We start from the raw sequence: 26,806 nt of genomic DNA, 5'->3' as shown, positions 1-26,806 counted from the left end.
AAAGATGCATTAGAGCTGATTGTCACTAGGTCTTTCAGGGAAACAGGGTACATCTGGGAGGTCTCATGGGCAGGTGGAGATATTTCTTGCTTGGGTTGCTGCTAGTTTCTTGCCTCCAACATCTAAGGAAATGAGAACACACTATGCCTTTTTCATGTATCCTTGTAGGTCCTGGGCTGCCTTCTCAATCCTTCCCCCAGTCCAAACAAAAAAAATCCTGATCATTTCCTTTCTGCTACCGAACGGTAGCTTAAAACATCACTATTATTGCCCTTGACACTTGTTATAATTTACATGCCCCCATCTATAATAACTCTTGGGAAAAGATTATTTTTTAGGCGTAAGTTAATTTAACTCTCTTCCCCTTGGATGTTTTCTGTATAGCTCCTCTGGAAAGCGGAAATTTTCTTAGTTATCGTTTAAATCCGTCTCTTCCAATTAAAATGTCAGCCTACTTATGACAAGGACTTCGTTTGGAGGCTTCGTTGCTGCAGTCCCACCCAGTCCCCTGCAGCCGAGGGCAGGCTCTCAGGAAAAGAATGGGTGAAGTCCACTCTCCCATTTCACAGTGACTCCATCTTTTTTCACGTCAACCCTAGTAGATACCTGTCTCCATTTTGTGAACATGGAGACCTCAACTCAGAACTCAAGTATCTTGCCCAGAGTTTCTTGGCAAGTACGAAAGGCTACAGCTCCAAGCTGATCAGCTCCCAAGTCCTTGCGAACACTGTCTATAACCCAGCACGACCGGAACGAGTGTCTGAGCTGAGAGCCCGCAGGGGAAACACCAGCCCTTCTCCCAGGCTGCGCAGCGGCGGGAGGGCGCTGGGCGGTGCAACGCCGTCCGCCCGTGTCGCCGCCCGCTTACGTCAGGGCCTTACGTCAGGGCGGCCGCACGGAACGGAACGTTTCCCGGGGAGCCTGCGCCTCCCGTATCCCAGCGAGCTGCGCGGCGGGCGGTGTTTACGGCTTGTGGGTGACTGCGTGTTTGCTGTGTGTGGTGAGGTGTGGGGGTTGGGCTGCCAGGAGGTTTGGATCGGCTCAGACCTGCCACCCGCCGCCCCAGGCCGTCTGAGTGGGTCGCGGCCGGACGCGAGGTACAGACCGGGGGCTGTCGGCGCCGGTTTGCTTAGCCTCAGGGCCGCACCGCCTGGCCTCGCAGGGCTGTCAGTGGTGTCTGCAGGGCTTGCGTGGTGCAAAGACTAAACTAAGCCGTGGCACCAGCCTCGGGCCCTCGGCCCCTTCATTCAAATGGAAATAAGCCTGCCCAGCCTACCTGCTAGGCGGTTTCAAAGAGTAAATGAAAAAGTGTTTTGGAAGCTATATAGTTCATGGTTATTAAGCACAGTTGCATAATGTAAATGAAGAAGTCGGTGGATACAAGAAAGTAAAGTTTCTAGGTTATTTATGTCTTTAAAATAGCCAGTAACCTAGGGAGAGCCCAAAACGAGAATTCGTTGACATTCTTAAGACCTTTAATGACTAAATAGCAGCATTTACAGTTGTAAATAAAGTAACATATCTTAAACTTGATGTCATTACATATAAAATTTGCTTACCAGATTTTGCTTTTTTCTTTCCCTCATAAGGCCCAAAGAAGTGTTTGGGCGTACAATAAGTAGAGTATTCTTAATTGGAGAGACTATTTAGATTCACTTAACATGAAAAACCTTCAGCAAGAATAGATTTTTACCTTAATTCTCTGTAGCAACCACTGGGAAACTCATTAAAAGTACAAAAACATCTTAATTGTTGTATAGATATGTGTGGTGTGTGTTGTAATTTATCATTAAAATGGCATTTTATTTTTTAAGAATTCATTTTGTAGTATTGCCCCTTACTTTGATGTCAGGTAACTTTGGAGTGTAGTATATTAATCAGGTTGTCCTCAAGTGGAAAATTTAACTGCTGTATGTGTTTTTGCACTTAAAAAAATTCATTTTTTTGCATGTTGACTATAAATTTTTGTAAAAATACCTTAGTATAATACATTCTATAATGCAGGCAGTTTGTTACTCATTTGGAAGACAGTAGCAGAAGGTACCCTTCTGCACTGTTGGCTTGCAAACTAAAGGCATTCCCCATCATTTTAGTGCATGCTATGGAAAGTCTTCCTTATATTTATACAATGATCATTTGTGTATATGAGGAACGCTTAAAATTTTATCTCATGTATCACAAAATAGTATTTATAAAGATGCTTACTAAAAAATACTGTAAGTACTAGAGTTATCTATATTTTTAAACTTTTTATTTAGAAATCATGGTATTTCCAAACCTTATGAGTCTCAGCAGTTATTGGTTCATTTTGTTCTTTAGGAATGTTTTGTCTTCTCTAATTGATATTAAGTAAATGACATGGATGAAAATTTATTTTGAATCAGTAGGGAAATCAGTTCAGATAAGATGAACAAATTAAAATTTTTGAATAATTAAAATAGGCTACTTGATAAATCTTACTTGCTTTGAAATCTGGAAAGCAGTGTTCACAGAGGGAGAAAGAAATCACCTGTACCTTCAAGGAAATGCTAGCAATTTTGAGGGGTCTTTTTGGGTGTTTTTGTTTTTTTTAAATTAGTGATCCCTTAAGTTTCTTTGATGAAATACTGTTTCAAATCTTTTTATTTAATCTGCCTTGAGAAGCCCAGAAAACATTGTACTGATACAATGGTTTATTGAGTTGTAATGCTATATTTTGAGTCTAAATTTAAATGGATTTATTGACAATTTAAAAATCAAATAGAGTATGAAGAGCTTCCTAATTATAAAAATGACTTGACGTGGCCTGTGAAGTATTATAAGTAGTAATTAACACAGACTAAAATTGGATGGATTGTAGGTAGAGGTTTTCCCCCCTTTTTTCTGTCAATGGTTGCTTTTGCTTTTACCTAAGTTCAGTTCCTAAAGCAGATTTTATTTGCTTTTCAAAGTCACTATAGAGGTTTTAACCACTTTATCAATTTGCAACAACTGAAGAAAAATGAAAAAATTAAGCATGCGGTGCTTTAAATTTGGTTTTATTGATTAATTTTTTATATATTTCTTTTGTACATTGTGGTCAGTTGAGAGAGAATTCTACATTTCTGCTTATTTCATCCTCATCTAGGTACACCACTCCCTTCCCAGTTTTCCTTCAGCTGTGACCCACTGTTAGGATGATTGTATCAGATTAATTATCATCCTCATTGTTCTCATAGACAATCCATAAGTTCAGAGATTCATTAATTGTATGTCTTTGATCTAGTTATTTTTGTGAGGAGTGATTGTATAGAAGTTTCTCTTTCCATCTGCCTCTACCAGGCTCCCTAACACTCCTTGTCTCTCTAACATTTCTGTATGTAGGTAGAGTTCTCTGCTACCAAGGATGTCTAGATAAACTTCAGTGAAATGACTCTTCAGGAATTGGTACATCAGGCTGCCTCCGTTTATTCGGATAAAATAGCTGTATGTTTCGATGAATGTAATGACCAGTCTCCAATTTATTACACCTACAAGACTCTGGTTAATGCAGCTTCAGAATTATCAGATTTTCTACTATTACACTGTGACTTCCAAGGAATTCGGGAAATTGGTCTCTACTGCCAGCCTGGGATAAACTTACCCTCTTGGATTTTAGGGTAATATGTTTTAGAATTAAAAATTTGATATTACTCTATAATTCTTTCATACATAGGATATACTGCAAGTTACTGTTCTGTTTACTATTGGATTTTTCTGTATTGCATGGTCAATTCTAGAGGGGCTAATGGAGTTCATATTTCCCCTAGGATTGTTTTTATTTAATTAATCTGAACTTACTAAGGAGAGAGTAGAAGTTTTCACTAATAGTAGAAAATTTAAATATCTCCAAAATATGAGGGCTTCATTGTTTTGCCAAAGGAAAACAGTCATAATGTCTACTGTCAGATCAGAGAAACCAAGTATTTTAGAAATAACGATATCTTTTCCCCCAAGACTGAATTTTTAGGTACTCAAGTATTCAGTAAATGAACGAATAAATAGAGAGTTTTGGATAATGGGCCATAAAAATTGAGAGATGAATTGAAGATACTAATTCAAACAATATTTGCAAAATGTTCAATCAATTAAGTTTTTCTAGAATATTATCCTCATATAATGATTGCTGTTAAAAGCTGTAAAGAATCAGAGAAATTGGTATTCATCTCATAGTACATCTGTTAGTGGAGTAATTATAAAAATGTAAAGCAAACAGTTTAAAATTTTTTCAATCATTGACAAATTTATTGAGAATTTACTATGTGCAAAGATCTAGTGTCCCCAAAGTGTGTCTCAAAGTACCTTTAGTTAATACTTCTAAAACAGCTAACTTATCTTTGGTCTTATTTATGCAAGTATTGCCACATACAAATCGATTTTAAAGTTTTTTTCCCTTTTGAGGAGTACTGGTTTTAGTGAAATATGTCTTTTTAGTATGCAGATTCTACCAATCTCCACACTAATAAGTTACATATGAATATTTAGCTTATTTTATGTTATTCTACATAGATGAAGAAATTAGACTGCTACCTGTTTGGTATCTTAGTAGTAGCCAGTTAACCAAGTGTAATATACTATAATACATTCACTAAAACAAAAAAAATCTTGGATTTCTCTATATTATGTGGTGAGATTTTAATATAATACTCAGGATATTCAGTCTTAAGAGCCAGAAAAAATGCTTATAAACAAAGATGTGTCAACAAAACCGTCGGGAATTTCTGATAAATTCAAAAATAAAGTACCTAGAGAACTAGAAATGCTTAAAGATTATTTTCAACATACATTCTGTGCTGATTGTATGCTTTGTTCTTTAGAATTCTCCAAGTCCCTGCTGCTTATGCTCCTGTTGACCCAGATTCACCACCAGCGTTATCAACGTATTTTATGAAAAAATGTAACCTAAAGTATATTCTTGTTGAAAAACAGCAAATCAATGTAAGTGTACGTATTTAAAATGTTTTTTATGTGTTACATTTATCTCAGTTGCAGAGTCTCCCCTTTACTCCCTCTTGATTTCTAAATTTACTAACTCTGCAGGGTTTCTCAGTCTCAGCATTGTTGACATTTTGGGTTGAACAATTGTTGCGAGGAGTGTCTTGTACATTCTAGGATGTTTAGCAGCATCCCTGGTGTTTACCCATCAGCTGCTAGTAGCTCCGTCCACTTCTGGCAATCAAAATTGTCTCTATACATTGCCAAATGTCTCCTAGAAGTGCCTTCCAACCCCCACACTCCATTGAGAAACACTGTTCTATGGCATGAGCATATCTTCTAGCTTTATAATAATAGTGTGCATAGTTTTGAATTCCTTTTCTCTTTCCAAAGTTGTTCCTATACTAGGAAAATTTTATACTACTTGGAACTTTTTCTTTATGGCAGTTTACAGTGGTCAGCAACATTAAAGAATTATAACCAAGCTTAGATTTTGAAAAAGAGATTGGCAGTTAGACCAAACCTGGAAAATTAAATGTATTATATTTAAAAAATTTTTGACTGCCAACCAAAGATGTAGTCAAGAAGCTCTGCTTTAGAAGCAAGAGTCAGTATTATGTATTCAGCAAGATGCAGCCCATATTTTACTATTGTTTCTTTATTTCTTGTTTATAAAGTATTGTTTTATCAAAGAGAAAGGAAGAAGATTATAGAATGTATATTCAATTTAGCCTCTTTTTACCCATTTCTTATCTGAGTCTGTATGTATTTGGGAGTAACTTAAATGCATTCCATCTATGTGTATATATGTGTGTGCATCTCTGTCTATATATATAACAATAAGAAGTATCAAGAGCTTGAGATATATGGAGGACTTCCTAGAGAATCATGGGTATTAAAGTAAAGCCTCTAGAAAGAGACAACTAAAGTATTGATTTAGTTAACAAATATTTCCCAAATAAACATATTGGTGTCTGGCCAAAGTTTTCTCCTCACATTGGTTATTCTTTTGTTGTCGATGTAAGCAAAACTAAAATGGGGATGTGACATTCATTTTTCTTAACAACCTTGGCGAATGTTTTATAAAAGAGATGATTGGCTATGAGAATTAAATAACTACTTATAGGAAGGACTTGGGCACATAGTAAAACCCCATAGAACGCCCCTTGCTTCCTATTCCATGACTTGGATGATGGTGTAAGTGATCTTCCCTCATTTAACACAAGAGCAATGGGGAAGAATTTATTGAGCATCTTTTGTATGCCCGGCATCTGCTAAAGCAGTGGTTCTCAGCTGGGTATGATTTTGCCTCCCAGGAGACACCTGGCAATGTCTGGAGTTATGTCATTATGGCAGTGGGGCACTATTCACATCTAGTGGGTAGAGGCCAGGGATGCTGTTATAAAACGGTATAAGACACAAGACACCTCTCCATAAGGTTTACCAAAATGTCAGTAATGTTGAGATTGAGAAACCCCGCACTAGAGTGAGGTTGTTTGGTAGGGTACTGAGATGTGAAAGAAGCCTAAGATATGATTTTTGCCCTCCAACTGCTTGTAATTTAGTCGGAGAGAAAAGGTTAATACTCCCAAACCTATAAGGTGTACATAGTGTGATACTGTCCTAAGTGAAGTGAATGTAGCATAGTAGAGATAGGAAAATTTAAATGGCAAAAGATGGTGTTGAGCTAAGTCTTCACAGTTCTAAGATTCTAGGCCGTGTTACACCCTATCCTTAATACACACACAACAAACACAGAAAACACTACAGGCTTCTGTGACTTTTTCCTCTCGTTTCTATTTATTTCTATAATATGAAAACTTATATTTCATTAAGCTGCTTTTTATCAACCTAAAGAGGTATATTCAAAGGAACCTCACTTTTAGCCTGTACAAACTGAATTTAGCATCTTTTCATCTGAACTTCTGTGTTAACCTGTCTCCATCTAATAAATACCTGACCCAGAAACTCAACAGTCTTCTTAGGCGCTCTCTATTCCCAGAAAGTTACCTAAGTCCTGCTGATGCTTTGCTCGTGGACGCTTTCTGTCTACTCTTATTACAACAGACCCGTTCAGGCCCATGTAGCATATCTGAATTGTTGCAAAAGGTTCACTAAAAGCCTGTCACTTATCAGAGTCTTGACAAAGTGTAGTCTGTGCTATTGCCACCTTCTATTTGATCCCACTGCTTGCAGGTTCCACTCCTCAGGGTTGAATACGCATTTGTTAAGGATTAGTATCTCATCTCCTATTAACAGCTCTACTCACCTCTTCCCCTTCCCCAATTCTGAGGCTTGTTGGGATGCTTAATGTTCTCCATGCCAGTTTTCTCACCAGTTTTCTAGGGTCATATACTCTGTATTGGTTGTTTGCCTGAAGTACCCGTCTTCTATATTTGGAAAATAGCTACTTATAACACAAATATTACATATGAAGATTCAACCTTCCAGGCAGAGTTAAGTTCAGTTTCCTCTGTTTCCATTAACATTTCAGGCCTATTTCATTATCACATTTACAACATTGTACTGCAGTTGTGTGTTTTTACGTCTGTTTATTTTGAAGGTGACTTTGAAAGTAAGGACAGCCCTTTACTCTTGGAGGTTTCTAATTTATTTTTTTATCCCTGGATATATTGGGATATATGTTGACTGAGTAATTGAATACTTCATATCATTTCCTTGTAAAAAAGAATGTCTTTTAACATAATGGAAACTTTGTTCTCCATCTAACAGAAATTCAAATCTTCCTATGAAATGTTATTGAACTATGATACACTTACAGTAGAACATAATGACCTAGTACTCTTCAGACTTCACTGGGAAAATGTGGAGGTGAGCTTGATGCTAAATGATAGAAAAGAGAAATATGAAAAAGGAAAAATGACAAACAGCCTGGGTTCTGAAAACAGCAGTGAAGAGAAGTCAGAAGAGCACGTGGACGTGAGGCTAAAGCATTGTTTGGCTTATGTTCTCCATACATCAGGCACCACAGGAATACCTAAGATTGTCAGAGTCCCTCATGCATGTATAGTGCCAAACATCCAGCATTTTCGGTAAGTTCTGTCCTTAGAGGCCTCCTTCAGAACCTGTAACCCCTATATTGTTTAAGGGTCAACTGTACAACTTTTATGTGACACAGGATCCATGGAATAAAGACCCACGAAGGATGGCAAAACCTGCTTGCTTTTATATTAGTTTGAACAAAGAAAGGTAGTTATGGAAAAGTGACTAAACTATGTGGGGAGGCTAGAGGAGGGTAAGAATTGTTTTACCAGGTCTGTTTGTATAGAATTCTCTCAGTCTCAACTTCTAGTCCTTGATGATAAGAATGTTACTTTCCTTCTGGTGTAGGGAGAATATCTTTCATACGGGAATTTCAGCTCCTGCTTTTATGGGGGGGAAAAAAAGGAAGATCATAGTGTTTTTCTTGTATATGCTGATTGTCAAGTCCCTTTAACTCAAAATAGACAACATGCCAGAGCAGCGTATTCTGGGGTAACATGTTCTTGAACTCCATCATTAAAATGTTAAAGTCAGAGGCTTACATCCTAACTTAGTAGGGAAAAGGGAGGGGGAGAGAAGGCTTCTGAGTGAAGATCAAGTAAGTTTATTTAGGAAAGACAAAGGGAGATAAGAAACTTGGTGATAATGTTGGTCTGTGCAGGCGAGAGTAGTCTTTCCTGCTTCGGGACCATAAAACTCTCTACAGAGATTCCTGGTAGGTTTACTCTTGGTCTCTTTTCTGAAGTAAAAGCCACCTCGAAGAAGGAATTTATGGCAGCCTCATTTCCCAGAAGTTTGTGCTATTAGTCAGGTAAGGGAAGCTCCAAGAAGCCTTCTTTCTGCATCTGTTGAATCCAAAATGTCTTCAGCTTAAAATAATCTCATACCAACTTGAGTTCTGAGTAGGTCCCCACACTACCATGGTCGAAGATATTTTGAAGTTAAGGTAATCCTGCTTTTAGATAAAAGTGGGTTTCGTGTGTTCAAATTAAAGCAGTGCCATAGGCTCAACACTGACTCTCCATGCTCTATAATATCCTAACTACATATATTCTGTTTTGCTCTTTGTTTAGCTACTGAGAGAAAATGCCAAATAGGAGGAAAAGGAAGTCAGGGGTCTCTGTTAAGCATCACTGAATAAGTACGATAGACGGTCGAAATTCCTACTAAAAAGCAGACCAGGAGGATGTATCAGAGATTTACTACAAGGAATTGGCTTCTAGTTGTGGGGGCTGGCGAAGCAGCACTAAAGTCTATGGGTAGGCAGTCAGGGATGATGAGGAGCAAGCTGCAACCTCACGCGCATGCCCTTCTCCACTGGCAGTCAGGAAAGAAGATGCGGGAGGGCAGGGAGAGGAACAGCAGACTCGGGCTCTTTTGGAGCTGCCTCTTCATAGAAAACCTATACACTCTCTTACGGGCACTCCAACTGAATAAATCCAGCCAACCCAGCATAAGCTCCCTTTTGATTCAGGTGATCATATGTACAAAATCCGTTCACACCAGCACCTCGATTGGTGTTTGAGTAACTGGGTGCAAGTGTGTGTGCTAGCAAATGGCAGCTGCATCCCTTCCTTCCTCTAGCTCTCAAGAGAGAGCATCCCTTATCTTCTACCCTAATGAGAAACATACTACAAAGGGAATTTTGGGGACTGTAGTTCAATCCAGCCAAGTTGACACAGAAAGCCATTGCAGATGATAAAATATCTCATGGTAAAAAGTGGATATTGCTTTAAATGGCTTTTAATCATTACATTTATAGAGTTCTAGAATTAATAGCACCATTTTGGTTCATCTGAGAGAATAAAAATCTGACCTGTACCCAAAAACTTAATGGTCATTAATACTTTTTTAGGATGTATTTACCAAATGTTAGATGTTTCTCATAACTACATTCTATTTTCCTTTAGGGTACTTTTTGAGATCACACAAGAAGATGTTGTGTTTTTGGCTTCACCTCTGACCTTTGATCCTTCAGTTGTGGAAATATTTATTGCTCTATCGAGTGGCGCCACTCTGCTTATCGTACCAACTTCTGTCAAAGTACTCCCATCAAAATTAGCCACTGTTCTCTTTTCCCATCACCGAGTGACCATTTTGCAGGTATATTTTCAGAGCATATGAAATGTTTTATCCTTCATTATTCAACATTTTAAGTGTTTTAGAGACCAGTTTGTATTCTTACAGTTCTTTACAATGGATTAATGATAATCTACTTTTAGGTTATCAAGGGCTATCTCCTGATCTCACTTTTTTGTTTGTTTGAGAATGAAAAAAATCAGTTAATTCTTTCTAGAAAATTCTTGTGCATTTTGTGCATACTGTAATAACTAGAGGAACTTGACTTTCACTCAGCTATGTTGGGATATGCTGCCTCTTCCGTCTTGAAATTTATTGTTTCCCACTAAAAACTAGTTTAAGTAAGTTATAGTTGAGTTAGAAGTTTAGATTTTCTGATTTTTATATCAGCGAATTAACATTAACCTACAGAAACATATTTTTTAAGTTTGGCATTTTTTAAAGATTAAAAAAATATATATCAAAAGTATGTTACTGGTACACAAGCCTTAAGATTAATTGCAAGTAATTAAAGATACTAGAGAGTATTCACAAAATACGCATATCATGATAAATTAAAAATATCAGGTTTATGTCTAGTATAGTGAGACTCAAGAGGATGTTAAATTTCTGCCCCAAAGGTAAAAGTTGATATTGATTTTATTTTTAGGTAATGTGTTTTTCATCTTAAAAAAACTCTCTCTCTCTCTCTCTCTCTCTCTCTCTCTCTATATATATATATATATATATATATATATATATATATATATATATATATATATATAAAATTGTATATAGCTTTCAGGGTATTAATGGCTATAAATTCTCATCTGGTGGTAAATCCATATTTTTCAGGAAACATTTGCGAAGTACTTTAATAGATTTGAGTGCTAGTTGTCAAAGGAATCACAAGACTTTTTTTCTATGTCAAGTCAGTGAATTGTACTTCTTTAAATCTGATCCCTTTGCTTAATGTTTTAGAACAATCTCAGATAAATTTACTTGATCTGAGTAAATTTTTAACCTTTTTGGGCTCATAGAGAAGCTGAAACACATTTACTAACTCTGTTCCCCCAGAACACAACAAATTTTGCATGTACTTTCATGGTGATTTAACTCACAGTATTTATTTTGGAATATTATCAGCAGATCACATTTGACTTGATTTGAGTAAGGAAAAGAAGTACAGAAGCTGACAGCCTGACTATCTTTTCCTTTGTATAAGGCACAGGTTTTGTCTTACAGTGAATTTTAGCTTTGTTAACAGCATTCATCGTTTCCTTCCAAAGTCAAATTTCTTATCAAATGTATGTAAGTCATCAAAAATTTTTGCCTTATTATATATATGTAAAACATTTTTTATAGAAATTAAAGAGCTAAATAAATGAAGAGAGATTTCATGTTTACAAGTATGGATTGGAAATCTCAATATTGTCAAGATTGTATTTCTCCCCAAATTGATCTATAAATTAAACATATCTAGAATTTTTAGAAAATTCTAGAAAGTGCCAGCTGATCATTAGTAAGAGAAAATAGATCAGTGTCTGTTTGCAGAAGGGGTCCAGTTGGAGGGAAGAATTACAATGGTACATAGGTAATTTTAGGGTTAAAGGGTATATTTATTATTTGGATTGTGGTGATGGTTTCGCTGATATATTTATATATCTATGTCTTAATTTATATTTTATACCTTAAATACGTACAGTTATACCTCAATAAAGCTGTTTTTAAAAATCTAATCATATTTTGCTTTGACACATTTTTTAACCCTTGTATATACTTTTCTACATAGAGATAATGGGAAAGGAAATGTGAATTGATTTTATAGATTTTTGTCCTTTTGATCTTTAAATGTTTTTGTCTAAACTATAAGGAAACATAACTAATATTTTTCTTAAAGGAAAATTGATATCCATATTAAGAAGATAATGGTGCCTTAGTTTTCTAAATATGATTTGCCATAATAAACAGTCTCAATTTCCATGTGGGCCCCCATTTGTTAAGCTTTGAACTAATCATTACAGTGTTTACCTTTTTAAAGAAATGAAGGGAAGAAATAAATTATTTTAATGTATCTACAGGTAACCCCAACATTGCTTAGAAGATTTGGATCTCAGATTATCAAGTCTACTGTTTTATCAGCCAGTACTTCTCTTCGAGTATTAGCCCTTGGTGGTGAAGCATTTCCATCACTGACTGTTCTTCAAAGCTGGAGAGAAGTAGGCAATAGGACACAAATATTTAATGTTTATGGTATCACAGAGGTATCAAGTTGGGCGACTTATTACAAGATTCCAGAGAAGATTCTTAACTCTACTTTGAAGTAAGGATTTTAATTACTAAATTTGTTTTTCCAGTATCTTAACACTAGTAGTGTTTTTGATAGACACTGGGGTAATAATTTTAGAAACATCATTTTACCTAGAATATTCAGCTGGGAATCTAGAACCTTTCATATTATAACTGGTGCTACACATCCTGCTAGACATTTTTGTGACTAAACAGTAACAAATAACATGCCAACATTTCCATCTAACCTTTTCCTCTAGGCAGTCTTTGAATTATAGCATAACACAAACTTTTTGTTTATTTAATACAATGTGATTTAAATACATTGGGAAATACTCTATTTAAATGAAAAATTTTAAATCTGGTTTGGGTTGTGTTTTCATATAGATGTGAATTGCCTGTACAATTGGGATTTCCACTGCTTGGAACAGTAGTTGAAGTCAGAGATACTAATGGTTCCAGAATCCAAGAAGGCAATGGCCAAGTATTTTTAGGTTGTTTTATATTTATTGATTGGGAATCATTTTTTTTAAGAACAAAATCTGATGTGCTAATTTTATTTTTTCTCCAGGTTTTCTTATGTCCAGCGTTCTTTTCACTGATAATTTTTAATCTCATCTTCATAATCATGAAACATTTAAATAAGATAGCATTAATTATTTCAGATAACAATGTCTAATACTCCGAGGGAAGATATAAAAGGAATTTAGAAACTGTTACTTGGACCTTTATATTTATAGCCAAAATTCTGTTGAATCAGTGTTCTTAGAATTTTTAAAATCACATTTATATTAGAAATAATTTTTTTATTCTTATTTTACTTAAGGTTATTGTATCTAATTTTATCAGGTAATATTTAAAAGTGAGCCCCTCTTATAAATATTAAAAATTTGAAATTAAATAACCAAACTTTTGGAGATGTTCTTGATTTGATTGTTTTTAATATATTTTCCATAGATTTATTTTACTACATTGGTGTTTATATCTTGTGAAGGTGGCAGAAACAGAGTATGTTTTCTTGATGGCGAGATGACAGTACCACTTGGCACAATGCGAGCCACAGGAGACTTTGTGACTGTGAAAGATGGAGAGATATTTTTCTTGGGACGAAAGGACAGTCAGATCAAACGTCATGGCAAACGTCTTAACATTGAACTTGTGCAACAGGTAGACCTATTTAAATATTAAATATCTATTGATAAATGTAGGTATTAGAAGTAGCCATCACCAATTTTCTGTGCCAGAGTTCTCTATCAGTATTATTAAAACCTAAGATTTTTGTATTAGGGATGAATTACAATATAAGGAATAGATAATTCAGGTTGCCCCTTATCCCCATGAAAAGAGTTTTTTAAAAAAATAAATGACAAAATGGATTTTGATAACTGTGAAAATCAACTGGTTTATTTTGCTGTAGGAGCTATTACTTTTGAAAAATGTTAGGAACCCTGTGTGTTTGTGATAGTAATAGTAGCAAACAATTTTTAAAAAAATCTCTAGTATATTTCGCAATTGAATTTGTGGTGATTTCAGACATGGTAAGTTTGAGTATTTAGGAAGTTTGTTTTTAAATGTCCTCATTGGCAAATTGTGATAATCTTTCTTACAGGTTGCTGAAGGACTTCAGCGAGTGGAGTCTTGTGTGGTTATATGGTATAATCAGGAAAAGTTAATTCTATTCATGGTGTCCAAAAATGAGTTAGTAAAGGACTACATCTTTAAACAACTGGAGAAACATCTTCCAAGTCATGCAATCCCGGATGAGCTTGTGTTGATTGATTCTCTACCATTCACATCTCATGGTAAAATAATTTGAAGCAGATATGTTTCAGTGCCAAATGATACTAATTGTATCCATAAATAGTTTAAAGGCCATGTAAATCCTTATTATAAGTATTACTGGGATATATTGTGGTAGATCCTCTGTTAAATGCTTTGTATAATTAACTCAGTTTATCTCCAGAAAATGCTGTGAGTAGGTAGTATTATTCCCATTTGCAGACATCGATAGTGAGGCTTAAAGAGATTAAGTAATTTTCCCAAAATTACATTGCTGGTTAGTGGCAGAGTTGAAATTCTGTCTGAAATTGTTTGACTTCAAAACATTTGCTCTTAATTACCATATTACATTGCTTTCCCAATTTCATCTTTATTTAATATTTATTTCAAAATGCAATAATTGCTCAGTTAATAGTACCATTTCTTTAACTCTTTAAATGAGACAAACTTTAGCTACTCCTTTCTTATCTATGTTACCCACATTCTTTGTAGCATGGGACTACTTTCTTTAGAATTGATTATCTATGACTAATTATTCTATAGGATTTCTAACCTCTACACTGAAAAATGTGTATTCTTATGACTAACGAAGATAGAAAAGATTTGAGATGAAATTTAAAAATTATTTCTTTTTTACATTAAGGCAAAATTGATGTTTCTGAGTTAAACAAGATTTATTTAAACTACACAAACTTGAAGTCTGAGAGTAAGCTCAATGGAAAAGAGGAACTTTGGGGAAAATTACAGCATTTGTGGAAGGTACAAAGTTTGAGATACAAATTTGTTATTATTTAAAAAGAGGTCATTTACCATATTTTGCCATGTATAATGTGCACTTTTTTGCCCAAATTTGTGAGGGGGAAAAATAAGTATGCACATTACACATGGGTAGTACTAATTCCGTATCTATATAAATGCTTTTAATTCTTTTATTTATGCCCATGAGTTAAAAGTGTAACTCTAGAAATCAGTAACAATATCCGTATGTAAGAATAATACCCTGGAATACGATAATTGGCTTTGTTGAATTTACAAGGAACTTGCAACAATGAAGAGTTCTTGGTCTTCTATAATGACTAAATATCATAAATTTGTTACCAGTACATAAAATTTCTTGTACCTTCTATCTGTTCTTGTGTTTTGTAATTATTTGTTACATAAAATTTCTTGTACCATAATATGTTAAAAAATAAATGCTAAAATTCCTTTATAATATAAAAAACAAATACCTAAATGTAAACAAATAAAAATTTGAATTAAAAAATTAAAACGAAAGATTTTTCTCCCTGAAAGTTTGGGCCAAAAACATGGGTGTGTGTTATACACGAGAGCACATTATACATGGCAAAATGCGGTAATATTTTTAGGGAATGATAGCATCCTAATAAATCTGATAAAATTTTCTAAGAATGTTATTGCTGCCCAGGTGTTACATAGTATAGCTTCATTTATTCAATTTGTGTTAAAATAAGGGTTAGGTTCTCTACTATAAGATTAGATTAAGCTCCCTATAAAGAAATTTATTGGAAGTGAGGTGAACCTATCTCGACAAAACCTTTTCCTAAGAGGAGCAGTAGAGTGTAGTAACGCCCTTGTCAGAGCTGAGAAAATAGCCAGATCTTGCGATGCCATAATTGTGGTAGAAGGGCTTAGATCATTACTCCAGAACTTTCAGTCACAGCATGTGTGTTTTTGCTTAAGGGAATTTACATATATACACACACACAGGGTGCCCAAAAAAATTTATACACATTTTAAGAAAGGAAAATACTATATTAAAATTACGCTGATGCTAACCACTTTGAGCACCTCTTATATTTGCAAATGTGACTTGTATTCATCTTTTGTTATCAGTATATAGTGAGTATTATAATTTTAATAGTATTTCCTTAAAAAATGTATACATTTTTTTGGCACTGTGTGTGTGTATGGTGTGTGTGTATTTTTTTTAAATTTACATTTAAATACATGTATATATTTTTTATAACCATGGGTTAATACAATTTTTCTTAGATAAAATGTGGAGTTTTCTAAAGCATTCTGTAAAAAGGATGTAATTGTGTAGTCTTTTCTGAAAATGGAGGATATCTGGATAAAAGTCTTAACCACTTCATTTTTAGATTCTTGGAAAATAATTTTGATTTATATGAAGCCAATAAAGATAAATATTCCATATTATAGAAATATCAGATATTAGTGTCTTGTGGGTTTTATAATTAGTAAAATGAATGTTTTTATAATTCTGTTTTCTGTTTTATGGGTAGGAAAACTGCTCTGAAGGGAAGTGTAATTTGCAGTTTTAGATTGAGTTTGTGACAAAATTGTCAGTATAGTGATGGTCTCCTTTACTATAAAGAAAACAATTATTAAATTTATTTTAATCAAAAATATTTATTTGTGTCTCATGTTCATATCATTAATGTAGGTACTATCATTTCTCTATGTATTTACCTGTGAATGTTGAATTGTTTTGTTTTAGACCTTTTACCATATTTCTCCCTTCTCTCATCTGTAGTCTATTCTGAATCTCTCAGAAGATTCTTTGAAGATTCCTGATGAGTCACTCTTCTTAACTAGTGGTGGAGATTCCTTAAAGTCCGTACGGCTCCTCAGTGAGATTGAAAAACTTGTTGGCACATCAGTACCTGGGCTTCTGGAAATTATTCTCAGCAGTTCCATTTTAGAGATCTACAATCACATTCTTCAAACAGTGTTTCCAAATGAAGATCTGACAAGATTTAGCAAGAATTATGCCACAAAAAGAAAATTCAGTGACATTAATCAAGAGGAAACCAGTGGACAATCTTTATGTCAGAAATCTGTAATACCTTTAAATTTAGACAATGAGAGAAATGCTTTTATTGCACTGAGCAGAGGGAGTCAGATTTTGTCTCTGAATACTACCAGGTTTTTAACTGAGTTAGGAAATTGCCCTTCATCCTCTTCTTCTGATTTAATTTCACAGATTAATATTCAAAATGTAAGAAGCTTAAATCCTCTATCTGTTACTGGGAAGTCAAAAGATTCGACCTGTGTTGCAAAAGTTTATGATTTTGGAACACCTGTGACACGGGCTAAGAAAATGGAATTACGTGTGAGGTGGAGATCAGACACAGGCAAATGTGTAGATGCCTCGCCTCTGGTTGTAATACCAGCTGTTGATAAGTCATCGGCAACTGTGTACATTGGCTCCCATTCCCATAAAATGATGGCAGTTGACCTTTACTCAGGGAAGGTGAACTGGGAACAGATTTTGGGAGATCGCATTGAATCCTCAGCATGTGTGTCTAAGTGTGGAAACTTTATTGTAGTGGGTAAGTTTCTGAATTTGAGGTTTATAGAATTAAAATTAATTACCATATGATAATGCTAGTAGGATTAAGTTAAATTAAAAACAAAAGTATATATGGTGGATTTGGTTGCTGTCAAAGAATAATAGTTAACCATGTGCTAATTGTCACAGTGTGGGGCCAGGGGTCAGACTCCCTGAACTTGAACCTAGCTCTAAAGCTGTTACCAGCTCTCTGACCTTTGACAAGTTGCTGAACCTCTTAGAACTTAGTTTTCTCGTGAGTATGTATATGGACATAATAAAACATGTTGCTGCATCACAAATTATTGTAAAACTTAATAGTTTAGAGAACAAACAATTATTATCTTACAGTTTCTGTGGGTCAGGAATTTAGGAGCAGCTTAACTGGAAGTTCTGGCTCAGGGCCTCTCATACGGCTGCAGCCATCCGAAGGCTTGACTTGGCAGAAAACCTGTTTCTAAGATGGCTCACTCATATTGCTGCTAGCAGGAGGCTTTAGTTCTTCGCTGGTTCTTGGCAGGAAGCTTCTGTTTCTTGCCACATGGGCCTTTCCATAGGCTGCTTGAATAACTTCCCTCAGAGTGAGTGATGAGAGAGAGGGAGAGGGATACAGTGCCTTTATGACTTAGTCTCCGAAGTTGCATACCATCATTTTTGCTTTTGCTTTATTCTGTTCATTAGGAGCACATTATTAAGTCTGGCCCACACTCAAGGCAGGGGTGGGGGGATTAGGCTCTTGAAAGGAAGAGTATCAAATAATTTGAGGACAGATTTTAAAACCACCACAATCATTTTAGAGCTTTTGAGAGGATTAAATGAGATAATTGCTTATGAATCTCTTAGAACATTGCTAGGCACAGGCTAAATGCTCATTAAGTGTTCGCTACTAACTGCTACTCAGTTACATTAACGTGTAGATGACTTGACTAGGATCATGGGGGTCCAGGTGTAGTGCCTCTCCTTTTTCTCCCCCAGCTACATTAGGTTTCACCGTATAGTGATGGAATCTGTTCATCAAAGCTTTTCAGACTAATTGCTTAGGAATGTATCTCCCTACTATGCTAGCCGAGCTGGGATCTACACGAATCTGCATTTGATCCTTCCCTTTTGAACACCTACATTTTGCACATTATATTACAGGAAACTCAGTTATGCATGTGAATGATCGTGAGTAATCCCCATCCATGAAAGTCGGCTCGTTGAGGTTACTTTTCGCATCCCAAGTGTCTAGACTCAAATCTTGTGGCACATAGTGCTCACTTAGTAACTTAATTTTAAACATTTTTAAAATTAAGATATAATTTATATACAGTAAAACTCACCCTTTTTAGTATATAGTTCTGTGTTTTGACAAATGCATACCTTCGTGTAACCACTACCACAATCAAGAATGCATTGCTCCAAAAACTTCCACGTCACTTTGGAGTCCTCTTTCCTCTTACCCCCAACCCCAGGCGACCACTGATCGGGTTTTTTTGTCCCTCTAAGTTTTTCTTTTTCCAGAAAGTCATATAAATAACATCATACAGTATGTAGCCTTTGAGTCTGGCCTCTCTTACTGAGCATAATGTGTTTGAGATTCATTTATTATATGTATCAATAATTTATTTTTATTGCTGAGTATTTCATTGTGTGGATGTACCACAGTTTGTTTATCCATTCACGTTTGGGTTATTTCCTGGTTTTGGTAATTATGAATAATTGCAATAAGCATTTGTGAACAGGATTTTGTGTGAATATGTTTTTATTTCACTTGTGTTAGTATCTAGGAGGGGGAGTTTGTATGGTAAGTGTAGGTTAATTTACAAGAAACGGCCAAATTACTTTCCAAAGTGATTGAACCACTTTGCATTTCTCCCATCAGTACATGAGACGTCCAGTTCCACTTCCTTGTCAGCACTTGATACTGTAAGGTCTTAAAAATAAAATTTATTGTAGCCATCCTGACAAGTATGAGGTGATACCTCATTGTGGTTTTCTGTGCATTTCTCTGATGATTAGTGATGTCGAGCACCTTTTCATATACCTGTTGGCCATCTGTATGTTTTCTTTTGAGATGTCTATTCAGGTCCCTTAGCCCATTTTTCATTTGGGTTACTTTTGTTCATGTATTGTTTTCCCAATTTCATTGAATTAGGTGTTGGTTTTCTTTGTTTTGTTTTTTGTTTTGTAGCTCTGAGCTTCTTTAAAACAATTGCTTTGAATTCTTTGTGAAATATCTTGCCGATTTCCATTTCTCTTGTGTCAGTTACCGTAAATTTATTGTGTCCCTTTAGTGGTGTCATGTTTCCCTGATTTTTCATGTCCTTGTAGTCTTGCACTGGTGTCTTCACATAAGAAGTAGCCCCTCTTCCAGTCTTTATCAGCTGGTTTCTGCGGGGAAAGGTCTTCACTTGTGAGCGGGTGTGAGGGCAGTGGCTTGGTGGGGTGCACTGTTGTGCTGAGTCTAGTGCTGGGTCCAGGGTCAGGCGGGAATGCCCGTGCTGGCGGTACCAGCTCCAGGGGTGTACGGGGGCACCGGACACAGGCTGTGCATGTGCAGTGACGCCAGGGCTGGGGGGAGGCTGTGGTGGCACTGGCTGCAGAGGTGCACAGTAGCATGAGCTCTGGGAAGCTCTGGCAGGTGTAGTCCACATCAGTGAAAAAAATATTTTATTTTAGCCATTCAGATAGTTACAGAGTGGTATTTCATTGTGGTTTTAATTTGCATTTCCCTAGTGACTAATGTGCCTCTTTTTGAGCTTATTTGCCAACTGTATATCTTTTATGAAGTGTCTGTTCAGATCTTACCTATTTTTAAATTTTGTTTTTTTGGTGGGTTTTGAGAGTTCTGTGTCAGTTACTGTAGTCTGGATATATACGAGTATTTATCAGATGTTTTGCATGTTTTCTCCCAGTCTCTGGCTTGTTTTTTCATTCTCTTAACAGAAGTTTCTTTTGAAGAGAAAGTCTTAAGTTTAATGAGGTCCAGTTTATCTTCTTTTTTTTTTCCCTCTTATGAATCATGCTTTTGATGGCATATCTAAGAAATCTTTGCCTAACCCAAGGTCACAAGATTTTCTTCTGGAATTGAACTGAACTGAAAGGAGTTTTTTATTACTCTGCTGAGTCCTGGGGTGCTCTGCCATGTAGGACATTTCTCTTCGCTGTCACTCAACAGACCACTAGTGATCTTCGTTTTGTAGATTTTGAGCCCCCCTACTTCCACCTAGGTCATTTTGGCTACACCAAGTCTGTTCCTCCTGTCCTGTCTTTTCATCCATAGCAACAGTTTGGGAAAAGCAGTTGTTAAGAGCACAAAAGTACTGTTAAGAGCACAGCTTTGACTTCTGACATTGTAATCCTGGCTCTGCCACATATTAGCGGAGTAGTTCTGCCCTAGTAACTTAATCCCTTTGTGCTTCAATTTTGTCATCTATAAAATGCAGATATAGTAGCATTTTCTTCACTGTAAGAATTACAGTGAGTTAATAGGTATAAAATTCTTAGAATAGCGCCATTCACAAGGTAAAAGCTCAATAAACATTGGCCATTGTTAATGTTAGCATTTCTTGAACACCTTCTTTGCACTGGGCGTTTATCCACATTAGTCTCTTAATTGTCACATTGACTCTGGAAGGAGATGCGTCCACATTCAGCAGAAAAATAATCTAAGGCTTGGCAACGCTGTGTAATTTGCCCAAGGATGGCCATGACAAGATTTGAATCTAGGTCTGTCAAAGCCTCTCTTCACTGAAGTATGCTTTGTTGTTTCCGTGACAGTGAAGCACTTTATAGAACTTTTAAAAAATAACATCAGCCTACTAAGTAGGTATTTTACACAAGTGATTACTGTTTGGTTTCTGCTTTACGTTGCTGAAATTTAAATCTCAGGTGAGCATAGGGCCCAACTACACATGAATAGCATCAAATATAAACCGTCATGATTTAGGCTTAAGAATTATTTTCCAATGACATAGCTAAATTTCATCGTATATATTTTGTTTCCCAACAGGCTGTTATAATGGGTTAGTTTATGTTCTGAAAAGTAATAATGGAGAAAAATACTGGATGTTTACTACTGAGGATGCTGTCAAAAGCTCGGCAACCATGGATCCAACCACAGGATTCCTTTACATTGGATCTCATGACCAGCATGCATATGCTTTGGATATTTATGTAAGAATTGACCTCATCGGTCTCATAACAATAAGCGGACAAGACCATGAAACTGCCGGGTGCTCTTCACTAGGAGGGCAGGTGCTATTTTCCTAGTTTAATATTGTAATCTGGGAAGAGTAAGGAGCTAAGTAACAGTCTTAATATCTTAAGACATTTGGACTTCCTTACCACATTTTTGTTGCGGGAAAACGGGTTCTTGGTGTTCATCGCAGGAAAGAATGCAAGGGTGTACCGAATAAGCCAAGGAAGCAGTAGAATTAGTAGAAAAAAAATAGTGCACTCTCAAGATAGTGAGAGCGGGCAGGCTCAGAGAAGAGCAGCTGCCCAAAGAGAAGTGGGTTTGGGAATTTATTACACTTAAAACGAAAAGGTGGAATATTCAGACTGCAGGGTGGTGTCTTAGTCGTTCCTAGGCGAGTCTTTGCTGCCCCCTCCTTCCCGTTGGGAGGGGGTAATTTTGTCCTTATTGGCTGTCTCAGAACTGTGATGGCAACACGGGGTGGAGATTTTTCTTGGCTTCCATGCTACCGTGTTTCCCTGAAAATAAGACCTAGCCTGACCATCAGCTCTAATGCGTCTTCTGGAGCAAAAATTAATATAAGACCCGGTATTTATATTATATATTATATTATATTATCCTGGTCTTATATTAAAATAAGACCTGATGTTATATTATATTATATTAGACCCAGTCTTATATTAAAATAAGATCAGGTCTTATGTTAATTTTTGCTCCAAAAGACACATTAGAGCTGATGGTCACTCTAGGTCTTATTTTTAGGAAAACACGTAGTAGCAGTATAACCTACTGTAATCAGCTAAAGTTCACCTAAAGTGGTAAGATGGTGTCCTGGAACCTCTCTCTGCTGCTGAAATCCAGTTCTGACCAGATTATAGTGGGCTTTTTCCGTAACTACTGGCCTTGCCTCCTTCCTTTTCTCCCCCCTCCCTCGCAGCCCTATTCTTCCTGTCTATGGTAACATTTTCATGAATAAATTTGCTGTTCAGAGTTTTGAAATAAAAAGAACTTAGAATTACCATCTTGACAATAGAAAAGAACCACAAAGGAAAATGTCAATAAGACCTGATTATATAAAAATAAGAATTGCAAAATTAAAAGAAATAAATTGGGGGAAAGTTTGAAACAAAATGTGACAGTTAAACTTCATTTATAAGTATAAATGAAAATAAAGAGCAAATACAAGTTAATAAGGAAAATATGAAGATCCAGATAGAAAAATAAGGGATATAAACCCATAGGACCCCAAAAGAAGAAATGTGTAGTAAATGTATTTAAATGTTTCATACTTTTAATAATCAAAGGAATGAAAATTAAAAACTTCATGAGAGAAACAAATGGTATTAGGTTAGGATGAGAACATTAAATATTGATAAGAGTTGTGGGAGGTTGTAACTAGTGAATCAAGCCTCTGAGAAAAACAAATTGGCCATAGGTTACAACTTCATATCCTTTGATTCAGTAAAATTCTTCTTTTAGGAATCCATCCTGCCAAAATAATCAGAAACATGGACAAACATGGCACCAAGATGTCTATTTCCAAGTTGTTTAATATTCCAAGAAATTAGTTCCAAACAGTTTTCAGTGATAAGGTAGAGAGATAAATTATTTTATGTTCATACGGGATATTATGCATTAAAATAATATTTAGAGCGTTTTACCAAATAAGTAAGTTAAATTAAATACCAAGTACAGAATGATCTCAACTATATTAAACTCTGTGTGTGTGTGTGTGTGTGTGTGTGTGTGTGTGTACCAAAAAGATCAAAGGGAAAACACTACAATGTTAACAGTGGTTATTCTGGGTGGTGGCCTTTGTCCTCTTTATAGTAACCTGATTCTCCACAGTGAGCATTTATTACTTTTATATTAAAAATAAAAACTTAGTAAATAGACATAACATATGAGGGGTAGGAGACATGAATTTGTTAACCCCCAGAAGAAACCAATTAATTTGCTTTCTTATTTGCAGAAAAAGAAGTGTATTTGGAAGTTAAAATGTGGAGGAACTGTCTTTTCTTCGCCTTGTTTGAGCCTGATTCCACATCACTTGTATTTTGCTACACTGGGAGGACTTTTACTGGCTGTAAATCCTGTAGGCATAAAATAATGCGCATTGGTTTTATTACATATTTTTATTTAATCTTTTATTTTTGCTTTGAATTCTGAAAATTTGAAGTAGTTTCAGTTAGATATAGTCCAGATATTACCAAACCAAAGCTCATTAAAAATGATTGACATGAAGTCTAGAAAGATGAGGAAAATCAACTTTAAATTCTGCAACGTCTTTTGTCTATTTTTAAATTGACAGAATTTTCTCAGTCATGTTAGAAGTTTGAATGATCTAAAGATAGATCTTAATGTGTTAGTTATTTCCTGGTTTTATTGCAACTTTTTGTCTTACCCCTCATAAACAGCACTGATTAATTTTATAGCCGTGTGTATCTGTACTAGCTTCATTTGTAATATTAGCATGTCATTATCGCATTTTTTGGAGCTTATAGCTTTGCCTCCAGCAGATTTATGAGGGTTTTTTTTTTTAAGTTTTGTTTTTATAAAGGGTAATTGATTAGAATGATTGAAATGCTATGAATTGCTTTTTGCCCATGACAGGCCACTGGGAATAGAATTTGGGAACATTCCTGTGGGAAACCACTCTTCTCTTCTCCACGGTGTTGTCTACAGTATGTTTATATTGGCTGTGTAGATGGGAATTTACTTTGCTTCACTCACTTTGGAGAACAGGTAAAAATTTCTAGTTCTACTTTATATGTCTTAAAGGCATAGTAGGTGGTGACAACTGAAGTAAAATTTTAAATGTAATTATTCAACTTGTGTTGAAAACCATTAATAGTTCTGCTTTAATTGTCAAGTCATGGGTTTCTGAATTTGTGAATGGTGCTATAGTCGATTTAACAGATTCTATCCCAACAGTTACAGTTTTGCCATTCCCCCCTCCCCCAATTAAAATTTTTTTACCATTTTTCAGCTTATTTTATAACTTCTATTGAACTTATGAAAATTTAAAGAAGCCTATGCTTTTTCTATGAAAACCAAAATCTGTGTAACCCAATTCCATTGTATGGACATCCCATCTTCAACTTCATGACTGGAAGGGTAGGCTCCTGCTGGTTTATTGTAGATCTTTGGTTCAGAGCAGAATTTCCACTTCTTTAAGTACCCACAAGTGACTATCATTATGGCACAACTGCTGCAGTGGTTTCTTTTTTTTCTTTCTTTTTTCCTAGATTTTATTGGGGAAGGGGAATAGGACTTTATTGGGGAACAGTGTGTACTTCCAGGACTTTTCCAAGTCAGGTTGTAGTCCTTTCGATCTTAGTTGTGGAGGGCGCAGCTCAGCTCTAGGTCCAGTCCTGTTGTTAGTTGCAGGGGGCGCAGCCCACCATCCCTTGCAGGAGTTGATGAGTCAAACTGGCAACCTTGTGGTTGAGAGCCCTCGCCATTTTCTTTTTGTGTGTAGTTCCCTTCAGTAGCCTACATCTCTTACATTTTAATTGAGAATTTCATAAAGCTTTACTACAGAATTGTTGAAATGAGATGAATGAATGATTTTTGCCTTTATCAAAAGCAAAAACAGCCATCTGGCCACCTGGGAGTTGAGAGGCAGCTCATTGACTTCATTCTAGTTGGGGAGGGCGCAGCTCTCTGGCCCTTGTGGGAATCGAACTGGCAGCCCCATTGCCCAGAACTTGCGCTATAACCAACTGAGCCACCCATCCGCCCTGCAGTTGTTTTGATTTGATGCTTATTTTGTGGACTTGAGAGTGCGTTAGCGCCAACATACATTTGCTCTATTGATGGCTGGGGTTGATTCTTTTGTGCTTTTTATTCTATATTCACCCCTCATTGCCTAGCAGGGTTTTTATTTGCTCTATGTGACAATTACTTTTTCATGAACTCTTATTTTGTCCACTTAATATTTTTATTTACAAAGTAGTTTGAATATATTCTCACTTTAGATTCCTAAGAATAAGAGGCAAATGCTATAACTCGTATTGGTTTGGATGAACTGTAGAAAGATTAAAGTGACTTTGTCCAAATCAGGGACAGAATTGAGATTATAAGTCATATTTCATGAATATTCCCACTTTTTATTTAGTTTATTTTTTATTATGCTGCCGTTACTGTGCACTTATAAACTCTACCTTAGGCTTGGGCCTTTTCTTCTTTGTGTTTTTTCTTCAAAATATTGGCCAATAGGTTTGTCTGTAGTAGCAGTAGTAGTAGTAGTAGCTTTGAAATCAGCAAATAGTGTATATCCACAGGGTGACGTGCATGTCATAGTTTTCTCTGTATAGCTTTCATTTAAATTATTGCACATACACTCTTCATTTTATTTTTGAATTCAGTGTCTCTGAACATACTAAAATAACTCTTGAATTGGGTCCAAAATTAATTCTACTTCATAATATTATGCATAGCAATGACTCATGTAATAAGGACACTTGGTGTATTGTGCTAGATTTTACTACTGGGACAGGTGTAATCTGAGGGTGCTACTTTCCAGAAAAAGCCATTTTCTTTTTGTGTGTAGTTCCCATTCAGTAGCCTACATCTCTTACATTTTAATTGAGAATTTCATAAAGCCTTACTATAGAATTGTTGAAATGAGATGAATGAATTATTTTTGCCTTTATCACCCTTTAGGTTTGGCAGTTCTCTACCAGTGAACCAATCTTTTCATCCCCATGTACCTCCTCATCAGAGCAAGAAATATTTTTTGGTTCCCATGATTGCTTTATCTACTGTTGTAGTATGAAAGGTCACCTCCGATGGAAATTTAAAACTACCTCAATGGTGTATTCAACACCATTTGCTTTCCATAACCACAGTCATAGCAATGATATGTTGCTGGCAGCAGCATCTGCTGATGGGAAACTGTGGATCTTGGAATGTGAGACTGGACAGTTGCAAAGTGTGTATGAACTTCCTGGAGAAGTTTTCTCTTCTCCTGTGGTCTGGGAATCAATGCTTATTATTGGATGTAGAAATAATTATGTTTATTGTCTGGATTTATTGCATGGCAATCAAAATTAATCAAGTACAGTTTTTATTAGAATATACTTGAAATGTTTGAAAACACTTTACCATTGTAGAGCATGTAGATAGTATTATTTTATAAAAATTATATTTTGCTTAAAAAACTTGTCTATTGCACTTTATTGGACAACAACTGTATTTTACTTCCTGTAGGAGCAACAAATACATTTAAAAAAACACATCAATATATT

The 26,806-nt window shown here is 35.8% G+C and overlaps 1 protein-coding gene across 7 annotated transcripts; it reads left to right on the top strand.

Annotated features, from left to right (window-relative positions):
* Positions 1–854: 854 nt before the first annotated feature.
* AASDH (aminoadipate-semialdehyde dehydrogenase) lies at positions 855–26,806 on the top strand. Of its 7 annotated transcripts, none has more exons than XM_074324509.2 (15): positions 855–972; positions 3,343–3,617; positions 4,815–4,941; positions 7,666–7,985; positions 9,846–10,038; positions 12,075–12,316; positions 12,670–12,776; positions 13,277–13,449; positions 13,892–14,084; positions 14,705–14,820; positions 16,577–17,375; positions 21,369–21,613; positions 23,527–23,649; positions 24,168–24,299; positions 26,223–26,806. In XM_074324509.2, the coding sequence occupies exons 2-15, from the start codon at positions 3,388–3,390 to the stop codon at positions 26,610–26,612; spliced, it is 3,390 nt and encodes a 1,129-aa protein (XP_074180610.2). In that variant the 5' UTR covers positions 855–972; positions 3,343–3,387; the 3' UTR covers positions 26,613–26,806. The 7 variants fall into 7 exon arrangements, with proteins under 7 accessions (XP_074180610.2, XP_019595730.3, XP_088647209.1 ...); XM_019740171.3 differs by having other exon boundaries at positions 4,815–4,935; positions 21,369–21,532; positions 26,223–26,794; XM_088791083.1 differs by having other exon boundaries at positions 896–1,097; positions 24,544–26,365.

The sequence above is a fragment of the Rhinolophus sinicus genome, chromosome 1 (genome assembly GCF_057876585.1).
Source record: "Rhinolophus sinicus isolate RSI-liver-muscle chromosome 1, RSI-T2T, whole genome shotgun sequence".
Classification (NCBI taxonomy): domain Eukaryota; kingdom Metazoa; phylum Chordata; class Mammalia; order Chiroptera; family Rhinolophidae; genus Rhinolophus; species Rhinolophus sinicus.
The sequence above is the reverse complement of the archived record's forward strand: the minus strand, read 5'-3'. Positions and strand labels throughout refer to the sequence as shown.